The following is a 21,519-nucleotide window of genomic DNA, read 5'->3' on the forward strand; positions in this document are numbered from 1 at the left end:
GGTCCATCTCCCTTTGGAAGACCGAAACCCCGTTGGTGACGCCGAAGGGGACCCTAAGGAAGTGGTAGAGGCGGCCGTTTGCCTCGAAGGCAGTATACTGGCGGTCCTCATGGCGGATGGGCAGCTGGTGGTACGCTGACTTAAGGTCGATGGTGGAGAATACTTTGTATTGCGCAATCTGATTGACCATATCAGATATGCGAGGGAGGGGGTACGCGTCCAGCTGGGTGTACCGGTTTATGGTTTGGCTGTAGTCGATTACCATGCGGCGTTTTGCAGTGGTTTTAACGACTACAACCTGGGCTCGCCAGGGGCTGGTGCTACCTTCGATAATGCCCTCCTTCAAGAGCCGCTCCACCTCAGAGCTGATAAAAGCTCTGTCCCCGGCACTGTACCGCCTGCTTTTGGTAGCGATGGGTTTACAGTCGCGGGTGAGGTTAGCGAACAGGGGAGGGGGGGGACTTTTAATGTGGAAAGGCTGCAGGTGGTTTGCAGCGGGCGATTTAAAAGTTGTTGGTTGCAGACTGTGAGTGGGGGGAGGGGTCCACCGTATGCTAGTGTGACACTCTTAAGGTGGCACTGAAAATCCAACCCTAGCAGGACGGCAGCGCAAAGACGGGGCAGGACTAGCAGTTTAAATTTTTGATATTCAGTGCCCCCTACTGACAGGGTCACCACACAGTAGCCGCTGATGTCCATTGACTGGGACTTGGACGCCATAGAAATGCGATGGTGCGTTGGCAGAATCGTGAGGGAGTGGCTACGTACCGTGTCGGGGTGGACGAAACTCTCTGTGCTCCCGCTGTCGATCAGGCAACTGGTGGCGCGGCCGTTTACCGCGATATCCATCATGGAGCTGGATAGATGGTGAGGGTGGCCTTGATCCAGCGTCACGGAGGCCAGTATGTGGCTTAGTGAGTCACTATAGTCATCCGCCGAGACGGTGGTCGGTTCCGGTGACGAAATGGCGGTTGAGTGCGTTGGATACGATGGCGGCGGATGCCATGCGGCCGGGGGTACACAAAATGGTGTACGCGAGTCCCTGCGCGTGCTCCACAGCCGTTACCGCTTTACAATCGCAGTCTCTGCAGAGTGCCAGTAGCGCCCGTGCAAATGCCCCTACCGATTCTCCCGGTTGCTGCCTGCGGGATCCCAAGAGGTGTCGGGCGTAAATTGTGTTCACTGGGCGCGTATATTGCCCTTTTAGTAGCTCGAGGGCCGCCACGTACGTATTAGAGTCCCGGATTAGCATATATACTTGATGGCTCACCTGGGCGGTCAAAATTTTCAGTTTGTGATCCTCCTCTGTAACCTGTGAGATTGCGAGGAAGGATTCAAAGCAGCTCAGCCAGTGTTCAAACTTGGCTGATGCACCCACATCTTGAGGGTCGAGGTCCAGGCGTGGTGGTCTGAGGGCTCTCAGCAATGTCTGCTGTATCCGTTGCTGTTGTTGCTCCTCAGGTGTCGCCATTTAACTTTTAGCTAATAAAATTGATACGCTTATCAATTACTTCATAAAAGGTGATGAGTCGAAGAAGAGATGATGAGTCGAAAGAAGAGATGAATAAGGCTTTTATTAGCTAAGAAGAGACCATGCTTCTTCGTGAGTGACTGAACAAGTCTGAACGAAACCCACACAGTGGTGGGTGGAGTCAGCCGAGGCATGCCTCCATACACAGCGCCACCCAGAGGTGGCAATATACAATACAGTGGTTTACCACAAGTACCTGAAGGAAAAAAATGGCAAGGCTACTGGAAAGGGGTGGGACTAGCTGAAGTGCTCGTGCAGAGAGCCTGCACGGGCTCAACGGGCCGAATGGCCTCCTTCTGTGCTGTAACCATTCTATAATTCTACTTCATTGGCTGTAAAGCACTTTTGGACGTCATGAGGTCGTGAAACGAGCTATATAATTGCAAGTTCGTTATTTGCTTTAACCGTTGAGAGAAGGTTTCGCCCACGCCTGCATCCAAGCTTGCGCACTGCTCTCCCTTGTGCAAGATTGTTACAGAGCCAGCCAGGCGGGAGCCAGCCAATGTAAGCGTTGTTCCGACTCGCTGAAATCTGAACTGTACGCTGCCGGTCCCAGGTCGGTAGCTGCATTGTAAATGCACTCTAGTGTATGGCGTAGATTTCCTCCTTTCACATTACAAAGACGGATCGTAAAAGAGTGCCATAGATCAACTGAACCCGGTGTAAATTATGCTAAATTTCAAAATAAATCAAACTGCAGGGATTATTTACCAATATTAGGAGAAAACGCGTTTTTAATGAACATTTCCTGTCTTTGCAATTTAGCAGCTTGAATCTATAAACAAGATTATGATCGTCACTATTTTGTAAAGTCAGCTACGGTGCGATTCTCTGGCGCAAACCATGTGCTTTATGCATTTTAAGATCTATTTTGTAATGTTGATAATCGGATTTAATTTTTTCCCCACTTTTAGCCTTTAAGACATCTAGCAGTCTTTTTGTCGGGGGGCGGGGGCGGTGGAGGAGTTGAGGAAACTAGTGTTCCTCGCTTTTATCAACCCATTGATAATAAACCTTAAATAAAATTCTCCTACAGTTATTTGATCCATGGCAAGAAGCGGAAGGCGTTTTGTAGCCCGTTTTAATTACATAAGGAGATAGCTATACTTTATGATTAAGCACCGCTCACCTTTTTCAATACAGTATAAACATGCATGCAGCAACCCAACTACAAAGACTGGATGGACACCATACTTTACTGCACACGTAGGTAAAAGTAAGAAACATATAGGAAAGTGTGCTTTATAATCTGTTAAAATTAGTGTTGTGTTCAAATGATTCCCCGCACGGCGAGTTCCTCACATCAGCTGCTCCATTATGGGAGAGGGGAACAGACACCAGGCAGTTTCCTTCGGGCTTAGTTTAAGAGCAATACTGACAGAGAGGCCTAATGGGAGGCAAATAGCCTGCTCTCTGGGTTTGAACATTGGCCATGGCACAATGAAAATCAATGAGGGTGAAACATCACAACCACAAAACGAATTTACTGTAGTATTTCAGTAATATACTGCATTTGTACCAATAAAATGGACACACTTAGTTCATATTGGAAAGTTCATTTAAATCGCATACTATCTAAAGTTCCTGCGTTTCCAGATCATGATGACGTTTAGTAGTTGTAGGGAAAATAATCTTATGGCAGTTTATATATTTATAATTTTGTCTCTATTTTGTTAATATGATAACAATGCATTATCAGAAAGCCTCGAAGAAACCGCTATTATGTTATATATGATGTTAGCAATATGTCACATTCAAACATTTGAGAAAACCAGAACAATATTATTCTATAGATAACAGAAAATGTTGGAAATACTCAGCAGGTCAAGCAGCATCTGTGGAGAGAGAAACAGAGTTAACGTCTCGACCTGAAACGTTAACTCTGTTTCTCCACAGATGCTGCCTGACCTGCTGAGTATTACCAGCATTTTCTGTTGTTATTTCAGATTTCCAGCATCCGCAGTATTTTGCTTTTGTATTAAGCTGTAGATGTTCTTCTAGAGGTCAAATCATTACATATGATGATTTATCACTGTAACTACTACAACAACTTGTTTTATATAGTGCTTTTAATCTAGAAAACTTTTGCAGGCACTTCACAGAGGCATGAGAAAAATGGACATTGGGAAGAGTGACCAAAAGCTTGGTCAAAGAGCTGGGTTTGAAGGAGGGTCTAAAGGAAGTGAGTGCGGTTTAAACAGAGTGCTGCGAGTTGGGTGAGTCAGGGAGTCTTAACTGTTTGCTAAAATCAAACTTTTGTTTGTTTCACATTTACTGTTTTTTATTTTTTTTTATTTTAACATTCAAGTACAACAGTACTTATGCAACTCATCAATTACATAGTAAATCCATTACATTCATTGACCACAAAAAAAAATAAAGCCTCAAAAACAGCTTTATGGTCAACAATATAAATACAATAATAAATTTTTACAGGTAAATCAATAATGTTTACAGTACAAACTGCCACTATTTAATAAACCAAGAAAAGAAAGAACCCGTATACGCCAGTCCTACTGGCATCGCTCAATCGTTCGGTCATTCATTCCTCCGTCCGTTCGCTCGTTCACTCAAGCGTAAATTCCATTGTGCATGTCTGCGTGCGTGCGTGTCATTTGTCTACCTGCGTGCATGCTGTAGTGTATGTACTTTGAAGAAGGAACTATATTCTGCAGCCCCTGTATACTGCAGTACCAGTAGTGACCACCCCGGTATATAAGCCTGTGTAGTAACTTTGTATAGTAGTTCCAGTTTTGTCTCCATTCAGTAAACACCTGTTATAACCAACTCCAGCAGTCCGTGTCTCAATTACACACGGACGTTACACTGGCGACGAACAGATCCGAACTTACCTATAGTTCTGCACCACCTCACGGGGATCCATCCCTGAAGCGAAGTTGTTAGAGGTCGAGGCCAGAAGGAAGAAATCCAAAAAGAAAAGAAAAACAAACAGAAGAAATGGGCGTCGACCGTGGGCAACTGCCCTCTGATTCATCGAATTCGAAGATTTGCAGGAGAGGCTGTCGAGAGCTGGGCTTGGTTATCCAGCCTATGGTGTTCCAGCTAATCGGGCTGGTGGCAGGTAGTACACTGATCCTTCCTGGGCTGCGGCGGGCTAGAGCTCGATCGGGTGGCTTTTCAACGGGGCCGAGCAGCGTTGTCGAGAAGAGGAGAGAGAGAGAGAGGGTGGAGCACACAGGGTGCGGCCGGTGCTACGAAGCCGGGCAGCGTACAGACCCGAGGAGAGGGAGGAAAGTGTCCCATAGGGTCTGCTCTGACGACGAGAACAGTAATTTAAATAAAAGAAATTAGAAGCGCAGAAAGCCGCGAGGAGCTGCAGTTTGCCACGGGGACCGCGGAGAGTGGCGTTGGCAGCAGCGCGGGGGGGAAGTGCGCGAAGACCATAGGGCGTCGCCATCAAGGCATAAAAATGCCAGCAACAGCGCTAGCTGCAGCGGAAAAGACAGAAAGCGCGGGAGGCGCCATCTTAATCCAGCGGGGAAGAAGGCAAAGCGCGGGAGGCGCCATTTTGTTCAATCGAGGAAGAAGGCAAAGCACGGGAGGCGCCATCTTAGATCTCCAAGATGCCGAAGACTGGCAATATCACTGCCTTCGATAATGCAATAGAAGACTGGACCACGTATGTGGAAAGAGTCGAAGTATATTGCAAGGCAAATGAAGTAGCCGATGAGAAAAAGGCATCGGTACTACTAAACTTAATGGGCGCAAGAACGTACGGCCTATTGCGGAACCTGATCACTCCAGTCAAACCGATGGCGAAGAGTTTTAACGAAATTGTTGATATCCTACAGGAACACCTAAATCCTACACCGCTGCTGATAGCAGAAAGATTTAAATTCCACAAGAGAAATGAGCATAAAGATGAGAGCAATGCTGATTACCTTACGGAACTACGCAAGCTATCAAAGCACTGCCAGTTCGGAGCAGGACTGGCAGATACCCTACGGGACAAATTTGTCTGTGGACTCCTGAGTGAAGGAACCCAGAAGAGGTTACTCTCAGAGAAAGAGCTGACGCTAGATAAGGCTTTCAGCGTGGCAGTATCGTACGAAGCAGCAGCAAGGGGAGCTGCGGAAATACAGCAAAAGCCACAGGAATACGGCACCCATGAAATGACACGGGGATTTGAAAAATGTTATCGCTGCGGCAGAACAACCCATGACCAGAAGGACTGCTGGTCCAAGGACAAAACATGCAGGCAATGCGGAAAGATGGGACACATTGCACGAGTTTGCAGGTCCGGGAAGAAGACTAACGACAACAAAAAGACTACTAAGGAAAAGTACAGGAAAGTACAAAAGATGACGGACAGTAGTTCCGAAGACCAGAAGAGCGATAGTGAATCCGGGAACAAGAGACTAAGCTGTCTCAAACTACACAACGTAATCACAAAAGAGGATCACCGAACCATTTGGGTCACCCTCACGATAGCAGGGTCCCAAGTCAAAATGGAATTGGATACAGGATCAGCCCTGACCGTCATGAATCGACGAGACTACGAGCGGCTATTCTCGCACATACCCTTGAAAGACACATCCATTGTCTTGAAGACATATACGGGGTAGAAAGTATACCACAGAGGGAAAATAAGGGTGCCTGTCAAATACAACGGCAAGGAAATACAGAAATTGTATCTGTACATACTGCAAGATGGTGGACCACCGTTATTGGGACGTGAATGGATCAGAAAGATAAGTTTAGACTGGCACTCCATTCAGGCACTGACGGTGGCTGGTAAAAAGGATGACGACGTCACACCTGGTCGATTGTCAAAAATCTTGGCTAACGCTAAAGAGGTATTTCAACAAGAACTGGGAACTCTTAAAGGCGTAACCGCCTCGATAAAAATAGAAGAGAATGCAATTCCCAAGTTTTTCAAAGCAAGACCGGTACCGTATGCAATTCGCCCAGCCGTCGAGGCAGATCTGGAGAATGCAGGCGTGCTAACTAAGGTAGACTGGAGCGAGTGGGCGACACCCATCGTTCCTGTCATGAAGAAAACATTAAACAATAAGTCTGAGGAGCCAAGGAAGGTTTGCATCTGTGGGGACTTCAAGGTGACTGTGAACCCAGTCCTTCACACAGTACAGTATCCTCTTCCGAGGATAGAAGATATTTTCGCCTCACTATCTGGAGGGAAACGTTTTACAAAAATTGACCTAGCACAAGCATATTTGCAGATGGAGGTTGAAGAATCCTCTAGGAAATATCTCACGATAAACACTCACAAAGGTCTTTACCAGTATAATCGACTGGTATTCGGAGTTGCATCAGCTCCGGCTATATGGCAAAGAGCGATGGAACAAGTCCTGCAAGGGATTCCGGGGACTCAGTGTTACTTGGACGACATCCTAGTGACAGGTGAAAATGACAGCGAACACCTTGCCAACCTAGAGCAGGTGCTCACTAGACTAAGAGAACATGGGCTACGAGCCAATCGCCCCACGTGCGAGTTTTTTAAGAAACAAATATCGTATTGTGACCACGTGATTGATGAAGAGGGGTTACATAAGTCCCCTGACAAAATTGAAGCGGTAGTTAAGGCTCCAGCGTCTGAAAATGTGTCGCAATTGAGGTAATTCCTCGGATTGGTGAATTACTACCATAAGTTTTTGCCGAATTTGTCCACAATTCTGCACCCACTGAACGCCCTGCTACAAACTGGAGTAGCATGGAAATGGAGCGATTAAAGTAAGCGGGCCTTTCAGAAGTGTAAAGGCCTGATCACTTCAAGAGAAGTATTGGCTCACTACAACCCATCACTACCGATAAGACTGGCGTGTGATGCGTCTCCCTACGGCGTTGGAGCGGTACTGTCACATAAATCCCTTGATGGTTCAGAGAGGCCGATAGCTTTTGCGTCACGCTCGTTAACTGCAGCCGAGCGTAACTACGCCCAGATTGACAGAGAGGCCCTCAGCCTGGTGTGGGGGGTGAAGAAGTTCAATCACTACCTGCACGGACAGAAATTTACTCTACTAACTGATCATCAACCTCTTGTCTCCATTTTCAACCCTAAGAAGGGCGTCCCGATAATGACAGCACAACGGCTACAGAGGTGGTCCCTTTTCCTAGGGGCACACCAATATGACATCGAGTACAAAGGAACTAAACAGCATGGGCATGCTGATGGATTGTCGCGCCTACCGTTGCCGATGGTGGAAGAAGCACCTGCAGTGGATCCTGTGGAGATATTCCACTCGACCATAGTCGAATGTCTACCTGTGATGAATGCAAACATAGAAAAGGAAACACGAAATGACCCGACACTCTCCAGGGTCTATGATTTAACGGTGAAGGGATGGCCAGCACATGGCGAACCACTGTTGCCAGCATTCTCGCCGAGAAGAGAACAGCTGTCATTGTGCCGAGGAACCTTGATGTGTGGATCCAGAGTAGTAATTCCACCCAAATTGAAGGATAGAATGCTCAATGAGCTTCATGAGGGTCATCTGGGAGGGGTAAAAATGAAGAACTTAGCCAGAGCGTTTGTGTGGTGGCCGGGAATCGATAGAGAAATCGAAGAGATGACCAAGAGCTGTACAGGATGCCAGAAGGTCCAAAACGCCCCAGCACAAGCCCCTCTACATCCATGGGAGTGGTCCTCATCTCCATGGCAAAGGGTACACATTGATTTTGCTGGTCCATTTATGGACTCGATGTTTCTAATTGCGGTGGATGCACATTCAAAGTGGCCAGAGGTAATAAAAATGTCCTCAACCAGCACAGAAAAAACCATCACAGTCTTACGAACCATATTTGCCAGAAATGGGCTGCCTGAACAGATTTGCTCCGACAATGGACCACAGTTTGTGTCTGAAGAGTTCCGGAGGTTCTTAAAGAACAATGGTGTTAAGCATTACACATCCACCCCATATCATCCAGCCACCAATGGATTGGCTGAGAGGTTCGTTCAAACATTCAAGAAGGCTATCAAGGCAATGTGTAATGAAGACATACCCCTACAACACAAGGTGGATAACTTCTTGTTTGCCTACCGGAATGCGACACATGCGGTTACCAACCAAACTCCAGCCATGATGTTCTTCACTCGAAGACTAAGATGCCGCTTGGATTTAGTTAAGCCAAACATCAGAAGAGATGTGGAGAACAGGCAGTTTCAGAATATGAATGAAAGGCCAACCAGGAGTTTTAAGATAGGTCAACCAGTTTTGGCCCGGGACTACCGCACAGAGAAATGGCAGCCAGGAACGATCTGCACACGGCAAGGACCTCTAATGTATACCGTGGATGTTGGAGAGAGCATTGTAAAACGCCATGCTGACCAGATTCTAGAGTCACTGGAAAACGCCAAATCCACACCACGATCTGATACACCTGGTGATGAAACCAAAGTACCAATTGCATCTACCTCAGAATCGGTGATATTGGAAGCAGACGAACCAAACAACGACGTTGATCCCGAATCAGCTTTGCCAGAAGAACCTGATACCCCAAAGAGGCATTATCCGGACAGAATCAGGAAGCCTCCTCAAAGACTGAATTTATAATTGCTTAACTTCAGCTAATGTGTATAGCAACTGTAATTGTAAATATGTTATTTAATTATTAATCGAATGTTATGTACTGTTTAGCTAAAAGGGGAGGAATTGTAGTGTATGTACTTTGAAGAAGGAACTATATTCTGCAGCCCCTGTATACTGCAGTACCAGTAGTGACCACCGCGGTATATAAGCCTGTGAAGTAACTTTGTATAGTAGTTCCAGTTTTGTCTCCATTCAGTAAACACCTGTTATAAATAACTCCTGCAGTCCGTGTCTCAATTACACACGGACGTTACACATGCGTGCGTTCGTTCATCCGTCCAGGCAGGCCTCACGCTCACCCGGTAGGATGCCAACTTTCATCCTGGGGAGCGAGGGCCCTTCATTCGGTCGAACGTAAGTTCCATTGTGTATGCGTGCATGCATATCATTTGTGTCCACATGCGTGCATTCACTTGAGCGTTCGTTCATTTATCGTTCGTACATTAAGGAAGGCTTTAACACTAAATAACACCACAATATATAAAGTCCTATAACCATATCAGAAATCAATTAAAGCTTCAAGTAGACTTCTTTTAACCAGAAACCCAAAACTTCTTCAACAAAACAAGTAAATACCAGTTCCACGCCAGTCCTATTGGCACTCTAATAACTCCTCATTTTCACTTGATGTTATCTAACCATATACTGTAATGTCATGATCCTTGTCCACAATCTTCAACTTTTCCACAGAAAAGAAGCCGACCACTTTCTCAAATCCTGCAAAAGAAGAAAACGACTACTCAAATTTTCTTCCACTTGCTGTTATCGCTCACAGGACCCAACCATCAAAATACTCATTATTCCTTGCCGATTTTGCTTTGTTTTGTCTTTTATCTTCCTTTTATTTTCCTTTTTTTTCACTTTTATTCCGTTCTCTTTTCCCATCTTATGGCCATTCATGCGCCATGCTACAGATGGAAACAGTCTGTCTTTCCTCCACCAAAATGGCGGCGCACAAACCCAATCCCATCACTGTAACAAAGCCTCACAGCTGCCACCAGACGGAGCACAGACGGGGCCACTGGAACTCATTCGGTCCGAGTCCGTTCTTCATCCTTAGAAACTGAACAGCATGCACACCCACAGCATCTCCCGACTCTGCTTCTGCCGACCAGCCGCTCCGCCCTGGGCCCCCCACCTAGGGTCCTCCGTGCTGGGCCTCCCACCGAGGACACTCTCCACTGGGTCTTCCACCCTGGGCCTTCTGCACTGGGCCCTCCACACTGGCATTTCCCGTGAGCAGCCAGGGTGTGGAGCAGCCCGTTCCCACAGCACCAAGCAGAGCTGAGCTGAGCTGCTGCGAATCTCGCAGCCTGTGTGTCTCTCTCCACATTTACTGTGACTGTTTACTGGTTAAAACCTAAATTTCCCAGATTTAAGCAGGGTTATAAAGGGATATACAAGGCCTACAATTCAGAGCAGCTGAAGGCAGTTAATTAGGGAAACTAGATTAAACTGGTTCTCCTGTAGCAGAACCCAGCAAGCTGCTTCGTTTCACGGCCTATAAAAACAGGCTTTGCAATGCAATTTTGCACTGAGTGCGGTTTAAACAGAGTGCTGTGAGTTGGGTGAGTCAGGGAGTTGGGTGAGGAGTGGAAGAAGGAGCTCCCTTGCTTCGCCTTTGTTTTTCCTAACTTTTCACCCTGTAGGAATTGGTTCTTACTTTACACCAAGGAACGAGTCCGAGAGCGAGAGCAGTCAAACAACAACAACTGTGAAACCGCTAAAGTGACGTCACAACCAGGGAAGGAACTGATTGGTAAGTAGGACCTGGTGAGTATTTCTACAGTCCAGTCGTTAAAGTAAAAGTAAGGTCTCTAGTTTAGACTAAGTAGTGTTTAAAGGGAAGTAAGATCCCTAGTGTATTTAATATTCTTTAATTTAAAGGAAGTAAAGGGAGTAAATTAAGGGTAGGACATGGCAGGGCAGCTCAGCAGCGTGGAGTGCTCCTCCTGTGCTATGTGGGAAGTCAGGGACACTTTAGGTGTCCAGGGTGAACACGTGCAGGAAGTGTCTCCAGCTGCAGCTACTCGAAATCCATGTTTTGGAGCTGGAGCTGTGGCTGGAGTCACTGTGGAGCATCCGTGAAGCTGAGATCTTTGTGGATAGCACATTTAATGAGGTGGTCACACCGCAGCTAAAGAGTGCACAGGCAGACAGGAAATGGGTGACCGCCAGACAGAGTAAAAGAACTAAGAAGGTAGTGCAGGAGTCCCCTGGGCCCATCTCCCTCTCCAACAGATTTTCCATTTTGGATACTGATAGGGGAGATGGTTTCTCAGGGGAATGCAGCAAGAGCCAAGTCCGTGGCACTATGAGTGGCTCAGCTGCATAGCAGGGGAGGAAAAAGAGTGGGAGAGCAATAGTGATAGGGGATTCTATCGTAAGGGGAACAGATAGACGTTTCTGTGACCGCAGACGTGACTCCAGGATGGTATGTTGCCTCCCTGGTGCCAGGGTCAAGGATGTCACTGAACGGCTGCAGGGCATTCTGAAGGGGGAGGGTGAACAGTCAGAGGTCGTGGTTTACATTGGTACCAATGACATGGGTAGAAAGAGGGATGAGGTCCTGCAACAAGAGTTTAGGGAGCTAGGTACCAGATTAAAAAGCAGGATCTCAAAGGTTGTAATCTCTGGATTACTCCCGGTGCCATGTGCTAGTGAGTATAGGAATAGGAGGATAGAGCAGATGAATGCATGGCTAAAGAGTTGGTGCAGGAGGGAGGGCTTTAGTTTCCTGGATCACTGGGTCTGCTTCTGGGGAAGGTGGGACCTGTACAAGTCGGATGGGTTGCACCTGAACCAGAACAGGACCAACATCCTTGCAGGGAGGTTTGCTAGTACTGTTGGGGGGGTTTAAACGAACTTGGCAGGGGGATGGGATACGGAGTGGAGCTATAGTAGGGGCTGATGCACAGCCAAATATAGAGGAAAAAACAAGTCAGCCTGGAAGGCAGAGCAAATATATAACGGCACAAGGGAGTATGGCAAGGCTGGATGGCATTTATTTTAATGCAAGGAGTCTTGCGAGTAAGGCAGATGAATTGAAGGTGTTGATGAACATATGGGAGTATGATATTGTTGCTATCACAGAGACATGGTTGAGGGAAGGGCAGGACTGGCAGCTCAATATTCCAGGGTATAGCATCTTCAGGCGAGACAGAGGGGGTTGTAACAGAGGAGGGGGTGTCGCAATATTAATCAAGGAGTCAATTACTGGTGTAAGGAGGGATGATATCTTAGCAGATTCCTCTAATGAGGCCATATAGGTAGAACTTAAAAACAAAAAGAGGGCAAGCACTTTGCTGGGAGTGTACTATAGGCCCCCAAACAGTCAGGGGGAGATAGTGGAACAGATATGTAGGCAAATCTCAGAGAAGTGTAGAAATAATAGGGTAATAATAGTAGGGGATTTCAACTTCCCCAATATTAACTGGGATAGTCAGAGTGTGAAAGGCTTAGAGGGTGTGGAATTCTTAAAGTGCATCCAGGAGAGCTTTTTGAGCCAGCATATAGAAAGTCCTACAAGAGAGGGGGCGGTACTGGACCTAATTCTAGCGAATGTAGCCGGGCAAGTGGTAGAAGTGTCAGTAGGAGAGCATTTTGGCGACAGTGACCATAATTCGGTGAGATTTAAGGTAGTCATGGAAAAGGACAAAGATGGACCGGAAATAAAGGTTCTAAATTGGGGGAAGGCCGATTTTAATATGATAAGGCAGGATCTGGCCAAAGTGGACTGGGATCAGCTACTTGTAGGAAAATCCACATCAGAGCAGTGGGAGTCTTTCAGAAAGGAAATAGAGAGAGTACAACGCCAACATGTTCCCGTAAAGGTCAAGGGTGGGACCAACAAACCCAGGGAACCCTGGATGTCAAGGGATATACAAGAATGGATTAGGAAAAAAAGGGAGGCTTTTGGCAGATACAAAGGACTTAAAAACAGTGGAAGCCCTAGAGGAGTATAGAAAGTGCAGGGGGGTACTTAAAAAAGAAATTAGGAGAGCAAAGAGGGGGCATGAAAAATCACTGGCGGGCAAAATAAAGGGAAATCCCAAGGTGTTTTATAAGTATATTAAGGGTAAGAGGATAACCAGGGAAAGAGTAGGGACCAAAGTGGCAATCTGTGTGTAGAGCCGGAAGATGTAGGTGAGGTTTTAAATGAATATTTTGCATCTGTGTTCACTATGGAGAAGGACGATGTAGGCATAGAAATCAGGCAGGGGGATTGTGATATACTTGAACAAATTTAATATTGAGAGGGAGGAGGTACTAGCAGTTTTAGTGGGCTTAAAAGTGGATAAATCCCCAGGCCCTGACGAGATGTATCCCAGGCTGCTGTGTGAGGCAAGGGGGGAGATTGCAGGGGCTCTGACACAAATTTTCAGAACCTCTCTGGCCACAGGGGAGGTGCCAGAGGACTGGAGGACAGCTAATGTAGTACCATTATTCAAGAAGGGTAGTAGGGATAAACCAAGGAATTTCAGGGCAGTGAGCCTAACATCTGTGGTAGGGAAATTATTGGAAAAAATTCTGAGGGACAGAATTAGCCTCCACTTGGAGAGGCAAGAATTAATCAAGGATAGTCAGCATGGCTTTGTCAAGGGGAGATCATGCCTAACCAATTTGATTGCATTTTTCGAGGGGGCGACTAGGTGTGTGGATGAGGGTAGTGCAGTTGATGTAGTCTACATGGACTTCAGTAAGGCTTTTGACAAAGTCCCACATGGGAGACTGGTCAAGAAGGTAAGAGCCCATGGGAGCCAGGGCAATTTGGCACATTGGATCCAAAATTGGCTTAGTGGCAGGAGGCAGAGGGTGATGGTGGAAGGTTTTTGTAACTGGAAGCCTGTGTTCAGTGGTGTACCACAGGGATCGGTGCTGAGTCCTTTGCTGTTTGTAGTGTACATTCATGATTTAGATATGAATGTAGGAGGTATGATCAGTAAGTTCGCAGATGGTGGAGTGGTAAATAGCGAGGAGGGAAGCCTCCGGCTACAGGAGGATATAGACGGGTTGGTTAGATGGGCAGACAGCGGCAAATGGAATTTAATCCTGAAGTGTGAGGTGATGCATTTTGGGAGGACTAACAAGGCATGGGAATACACAATGAATGGTAGGACCCTAGGAAGGACAGAGATTCAGAGAGACCTTGGTGTGCATGTACATACATCCCTGAAAGCAGCAGGACAGGTAGATAAGGTGGTTAAAAAGGCATATGGGATACTTGCCTTCATTAGCCGAGGCATAGAATATAAGAGCAGGGAGGTTATGATAGAGCTGTACAAATTGCCAGTTAGGCCACAGCTGGAATACTGTGTGCAGTTCTGGTCGCCACACTATCGGAGGGGTGTGATTACATTGGAGAGGGTGCAGAGGAGATTCACCAGGATGTTACCTGGGCTGGAGCACTTCAGCTATGAAGAGAGACTGGACAGGCTGGGGTTGTTTTCCTTAGAGCACAGAAGGCTGAGGGGGGACCTGATTGAGGTGTACAAAACTATGAGGGGCATAGATAGGGTAGATAGAAAGGAACTTTTCCCCTTAGTAGATGGGTCAATAACCAGGGGGCATAGTTTCAAGGTAAGGGGCAAGAGGTTTAGAGGGCATTTGAGGAAAAACTTTTTCACCCAGAGGGTGGTTGGAATCTGGAACTCACTGCCTGAAAGGGTGGTAGAGGCAGGAACCCTCACAACATTCAAGAAGCACTTAGATGAGCACTTGAAATGCCATAGCATACAAGGCTACGGACGAAGTGCATGAAAATGGGATTAGAATAGACAAGGCTTGATGGGCCAAAGGGCCTCTTTCTGTGCTGTATGACTCTATGAAGAGATGCAGGTGGAGCGGTTTAGGGGGGAAATTCCGCAGAGTAATATCTAGGAAGCTTAAGACGTGGCCACCAATGTTGGAGTACCTGTAGTCCTCTACTCAGGGAAGGTCCACAGTACAAAATTGAGGAGGTGATGGTGGCCAACCACCTATGATGAGGCAAGAAGCAGCATACTTGACCCAATGTGATCAACTGTGCTTGTGATACAAAATTTTGCAATAATATTAAATATAGCAAAATATAATATAAAAAGAACATCTGCCTAACTGGGATGAACTAAATTATCATCAATCATCTGACAATGTACTGTGCTTCCACTCAGAATATCGTAGGAACTGGATGTATAGATGCATGTAAGCCACTTTCAATATTTGATTTCAACAGAAAAGTTTACCAAATGTTTTTAATGTATAGGTGAGTTCTCACTGGGCTGTAAATTCCCAGAACAGATGCACATCATTTACATTTACTGTCTTGAATCTACTTTACTGTCCATTTTGGGGATTACACTATTTTGGATATATTTTTGAAATATAACATTTTAAAAAGTTATATTTCAGTCTTATTTCTACATAGATGGTGGCCATCTTGATTCCTAACTATTGATTTCTTTTTCCCACTTTCTGCGTGTTTATTTTGAAATATAGATTTCCAGCAAAAAAAAAGTTGCTTTTAAAAGAAAAAAAAATCCTTTTGCAAAGGGGACTCGGGCTTTCCCCCCCTCAGCGGTGGATGAGCTGCCTGCAGGCCTTAGGCCTCGAAGCCTCGGCCTCTTCTCGCCAGCCACGCCCGAGCTAGGCACCTCCCGCCCCGCGATCGCCGCCATCTTGGTAAAGGCTGGTGGCGCGGGACTGAGCCGAGCGTAGCAATCGCCGCCATCTTAGTAAAGGCTGGCGGGGCGGGAGTCAGCGCGCGCGTCAACGTCGGCCCGGAGCGCGACCTGAGCTAAGGTGAGTCCGGCCGGGCCTCACGCGCTAGGCCGCGCACCGGCTGGCCCTGAGGCGCTGATCCGCACACGGAGGCTTCGGCTCACCGCGTCCGGGCTCTGAGGAAAGGCAGAGAGAGAGGGGGAGGGAGGGACAGAGAGGAAATCAGGGAGAGACAGGGGGAGGGAGAGGAGAGGGGGGGGAGGGAGAGGTGAGGGGGGGCGGGAGAGGAGGGGGGGAGAGGAGAGGGGGAGGGAGAGGAGAGAGGGGGTGAGCGAGAGGAGAGGGGGAAGGGAGAGGAGAGGGGGAAGGGAGAGGAGAGGGGGAAGGGAGAGGAGAGGGGGAAGGGAGAGGAGAGGGGGAAGGGAGAGGAGAGGGGGGAGGGAGAGGAGGGGGGAGGGAGGAGGAGGGAGGGAGAGGAGAGGAGGGGGGAGGGAGAGGAGGAGGGGGAGAGGAGAGGAGGGGGAGGGAGAGGAGGAGGGGGAGAGGAGAGGAGGGGGGAGGCAGGGAGAGGAGAGGGGGAGGGAGAGGAGAGAGAGGGAGAGGGGAGGGAGGGAGAGGAGAGGGGGAGAGGAGAGGAGAGGGGGAGGGAGGGAGAGGAGAGGGGCAGGGAGGGAGAGGAGAGGGGAGGGAGGGAGAGAGAGTAAAGCAGGGAGAGACAGGGGCAGGGAGAGAGAGAGGGTGAGGGAGCGAAAGAGTGATGGGGTGAGACAGGGAGGGAGAGCTCACCTTCTTCCTTCCTTCCTTCGCAGGGGTCGATCGGGCCAGGCCTGAAGCGCTCCTTCCCCCCCTCTCTCTCCAGGCTAATCCCGAACTAAATCCACCAGTCTCTCTCTCTCTCTTCCCCCCCGTCTCTCTCTTCTCCCCCCAGTCTCTCTCTATCTCTCTTCCAACAACAACATGCCCTCAAAAAACCCTCGGCACCGCCGGGCACTCCAGCTAGTAATATATAAAGCGGTTTGTCTCTGTCTGTGTCTGTCTGTCTGTCTGTTTGTCTGTCTGTCTGTCCGGCTATACAATCAAAAGTTATAGAGCGTACCTACACATATGTTATATCAAAAGAAAGCTTATCATTAGGGGAGTCTAATAGGCATATTTACTTTTTGGTCAGACAAAAATTGTTCAGACAGTATACAAAAAAGGTTCAGAAAAAGGCAACATTCTGCTCATTAGCGTTGAGTGACGTGATGGTTGACCAATCGTACAGGGATTAACCTGATGGTTGACCAATCGGTGCGTCACGGGGGGCGTTTTATTGCGTGTGTGGGCAGGCCTAATCCTTCTGAGCTGAGGTGAGTGGCGGCCATCTTGATTCCTAACTCTTGATTTATTTTTCCCACTTTGTGTGTGTGTGGAGGGGATTTTGGGAGCGAGTTGAGGTGGGAAAGGATTTCCCCGGCAACCGGGCCTGGGCCTCTCTCTCAGCCTGTAGCCCTCAGGAGGGCGGGGGCAGGGGGAAGAAGGTTTTCCCTGGCAACCGGGCCCGGGCCTCTCTCACAGCCTGTAGCCACTCAGGAGGGTGGGGGAGGAGGGTTTACCCCGGCGCCCGGGCCTCTCTCACAGCCTGTAGCTGCTCAGGAGGAGGGATACCCCGGCAACCGGCGGCGTCTCACTCTCTCCCCCCCCCCCCAGTCTCACTCTCTCTCTTCCCCGCGCAGCCCGAAAGCCCGGGGGAAGAGGGAAGCGAGCAGGTGAGCGGCGGCGTCTCACTCTCTTCCCCGCGCAGCCCGAAAGCCTGGGGGAAGAGGGAAGCGAGCAGGTGAGTGGCGGCGTCTCTCCCCCCCCACGGTAGCGAAAGGCGTTCGTCTGCCGCCCAGCCAACCGGGTCCAAATGCCTGCCGCGTTAACGATGAGGAACCCCGGGCTCGCTTCGGAACGATGGGCACCCGGCCTCCCGATGTCGGACTGACTCCGTTCTGGTACCGGAAAGGAGGGAGAGATGGGGAGGGAGGGAGAGGGGGGGGAGGGAGAGGAGAGGGGGGGAGGGAGAGGAGGGGGGAGAGGGAGGGAGAGGAGAGAGGGGGGAGGGAGAGGAGAGGAGGGGGGAGGGAGAGGAGGGAGGGAGAGGAGGGAGGGGAGAGGAGGGGGGAGGGAGGGAGAGGAGAGGGGGGAGAGGGGGAGGGAGGGAGGGAGAGGAGAGGGGGGGAGGAGGGAGAGGAGAGGGGGAGGGAGAGGAGGGGGAGAGAGGGGGAGGGGGAGGGAGGGAGAGGAGAGGGGGAGGGGAGAGGAGAAGGGGGGTGGGAGAGGAGAGGGAGGGAGAGGAGAGGGGGAGGGGGAGGAGAGGAGGGGGGGAGGAAGAGGAGGAGGGGGGAGGGAGGGAGAGGAGAGGGGGGGAGGGAGAGGAGAGGGGGAGAGGAGAGGGGGGAGGGGGAGGGAGGGAGAGGGGAGGGAGGGAGGGAGAGGAGAGAGGGGGGAGGGAGAGGAGGGAGGAGGGAGGGAGAGGGGAGGGAGGGAGAGGAGGGGGGAGGGAGAGGAGGGGGAGGGAGGGAGAGGAGAGGGGGAGGGAGGGAGAGGGGGAGGGGAGAGGAGAAGGGGGGTGGGAGAGGAGAGGGAGGGAGAGGAGAGGGGGAGGGAGGGGAGGGGGAGGAGAGGAGGGGGGAGGAAGAGGAGGAGGGGGGAGGGAGGGAGAGGAGAGAGGGAGAGGAGAGGGGGAGAGGAGAGGGGGAGGGAGAGGAGAGGGGGGAGGGAGAGGGGAGGGAGGGAGAGGGGAGGGAGAGGAGAGGGGCAGGGAGGGTGAGGAGAGGGGCAGGGAGGGAGAGGGGAGGGAGGGAGAGAGAGTAAAGCAGGGAGAGACGGGGCAGGGAGAGAGAGAGAGGGTGAGGGAGGAAAAGAGTGAGGGGGTGGGACAGGGAGGGAGAGCTCGCCGTCTTCCTTCGCAGGGGTCAATCGGGCCAGGCCTGAGGCGTTCCTTCCCCCCCTCTCTCTCCAGGCTAATCCCGAACTAAATCCAGCAGTCTCTCTCTCTCTCTTCCCCCAACCATCTCTCTTTTCTCCCCCCAGTCTCTCTCTTCTCCCCCCAGTCTCTCTCTCTCTCTCTCTCTCTTCCAACAACAACATGCCCTCAAAAAGCCCTCGGCACCGCCGGGCACTCCAGCTAGTTTATAATAGACTAAATCTGCTCTGCAGTGAATAAATGTGGGCTCTTTTTACCGCGCATTTTATATTCCATAACTTCAAGTACCTTCCAAATTTTGAAGCACCTGTTCATTTAATCTCAGTTGGTACAACTTCCTTGAGTTTTGTATTGAAAGTTTGATCTCTAGTTTTTTAAACTAGAGAAGCTTATGAACTGTGACATTTATTTCGGTTTAGGGAAAAGCAGATCCCTAATTCTTTTGCATGTTTCCAATAAATGAATAGGAAAAAATCTGACGTTTGAAAGTATTTTTCAGAATAAGTGCAACTTGCATTTAAGCGAATTAAAAATATATGCTGAGAATTCAATTAGCAAATGAAGTGTATTATCCGGAGAGATGTTGGGTTTCATATAGTTTGCTATTTTCCCTCTAAGAATCACAGTGAGGCGGAATGCTTCTGAAACTCGTTGATCAGAAGCTGCTCAGATGCTAAATCTTGCCGACTTCGTTTTGTTGCCAGAAACAGACGGGAATCTGTTATTCGAGTTAAAAAAAACACAACAGCGAGTGCTGATTTGGTGCCGTTCGTTTTTGCATGTGGAAAGTCAGTGTTGATTTGTTGACGTTTGAAAACCTTCCTTCTGGGCGGCCCCACACTGAGCCTTGGAGCTGGAGTTTAAAGGCAAGTTCGGAACAGCTGGCACCAGATCCGCCTACAGCAAAGCCCGTCAAGTTCCCCCCCCCCCCCCCCCCTCCTCCCCCCCCGTCAACATGACTCACTCACACGCTCATCTCGCTCCTTGCCTGCTGTGATCTTTATACCAAATTCGCACGATGGAAGTAAAAAGCGCAGATCGATAGTTCAGGGGCTTTCAGTGGGACTTTTCATGCTCGGTTACCTGGAAGGAGAATGGGCTGCTGGAGTGTCTTAACCCCAACATCTGTCTTGATCCTGGCTTCCGGTAAGTGAAGAAATAACACACTGTCAGAGCTTACAGTGTGGGGCTCATAAATCATCCCAATCACTGGGCTTTTTCCAGCGCCAGCCACTGTGTAACTCTTCTAATATGTAACTCCAACCATTTTTATCAGTCGATTCCGCTCTGAGTTAGAATCCTCGGTTCTAACGCTTTGCTGACAGAGACATCAGTTTTTGATCATTTCTACAATTGAGTCCAGATTTTTCACCGGAGCAACACATCAGCGCTTTAAAATTCCGAAAACAGCTTTTGCACAAAATAGATCCCGACAGCGGTTGTCTTTCACTATAGTTCAATCGGTACATCTCACAGGGGCAAAGAAAACAAAGAAGAAATCTCCGTTTAAAATGACTGGCCATTCAATTCGTTTTTGAAAATAGAATTCTTTTAGTGACCGCATTTTGCTGAACGGGTGGGAACATTTAGCCGGTTTACAATTTGCTAATTTCGCGGATTGTCCTCTAATTTCCAATTAACATCCGTGTTGCACGCGTTTTAATTCTTATTGTTAGGAAAATAATAGTGGGATTATTGACCGCTCTTTACGGCATTAGCCGGGTCTAAATTGGTTCCTGGCAAACGCCAAATCTCTCCAAGTATGTTACGAGTTCCCAAAGGACCTCATTTTTAAGGCATACGCTTCCAAGTATTTTTTTAAACAATCCTGTCTTTAAATTCACTGGCCTAAATTAATGTTATGTTGTAAACTATTGCAACTAACACGTGTAAATTATGATTTAAAGAGCACGACTTCAGCAGATCTTTTGAAAAATCAGTTTAGCAATTTTACCATGGAGAGCTATGGATTCGGTTTGTGCGGGATGAGGATGGGAGTCAGATTCTGAGGGGATTTCTGCACGCTAGAGGTCACTCTCACAGCCAGGGGAAACCAATCGTCCCCGCCCGGGGAGCAGAGCTGCGCTTGAGCAACGGCGAATGAAGTCTTAAAATCACACACTGTACAAACTAGCCCAAACCCATACCTTTGGTACTTTCTTTATCAAAAAAAATCAAGGTGTTCTATTATTGACTGATTCCTTTGGATTTGGTCAAATGTTTACAAATCCTGCCATGGGGGGTCTTGCTGCCTTGTGCTCAGCTTTATAACTGAGTGCAGGGACCTTCGAAAGTAGAAACATTTAAATGTCCGTTCAGTCTTTCTACCCTTTCCCTTCAGGCCCCGTTCTGAATGAGGAAAAGAACATTTTTATTTCCATTCTGCCTTACTGCAAAGCGTCCAGTTTTTCGATTCCCTGATAAATATGGATTTGCCACTTCATCGCTAAACGTTTTCATTCAGCTCGCACTCATTGAGCTCAGTGAACGTTTTCCCTTAGATTTACAACTCATTCTTTATAGTGCACTCAACTCAATCATATTCCCGCAGTCTCTCGGTGCTGTACAAGCAACTTCACTTCACCCACTTTACTCATTTTTTGGAGATGTTAACATAGCCATTAGAAATGCTGATGTAACTATTTAACATTATAAATGTTGACAAAGCGTTATTCAAAATCTTGACACAGGAAATAAGAGAAATGCGTATAGAATATCTCTATATGGGTTAATTCCCTTTTTATCTTGTTGAAATTTGCTTCTTCCCAGAC

At 48.4% G+C, this 21,519-nt stretch overlaps 1 protein-coding gene across 1 annotated transcript in view; it reads left to right on the plus strand.

The window, feature by feature from the left end:
* Positions 1 to 19,702: 19,702 nt before the first annotated feature.
* The window catches only part of tgfbr2l (transforming growth factor beta receptor-like), a 78,954-nt gene continuing 77,137 nt past the window's right edge, over positions 19,703 to 21,519 (plus strand). Inside the window, exon 1 of the mRNA XM_085986511.1 lies at positions 19,703 to 19,894. Coding sequence (XP_085842637.1) covers positions 19,843 to 19,894 — 52 coding nt within the window. The 5' untranslated portion in view covers positions 19,703 to 19,842. The remainder of the gene's footprint in view (positions 19,895 to 21,519) is intronic.

This window comes from Somniosus microcephalus, chromosome 4 (genome assembly GCF_052327205.1).
Source record: "Somniosus microcephalus isolate GS21.2 chromosome 4, FLI_Smic_1.0, whole genome shotgun sequence".
NCBI lineage: Eukaryota > Metazoa > Chordata > Chondrichthyes > Squaliformes > Somniosidae > Somniosus > Somniosus microcephalus.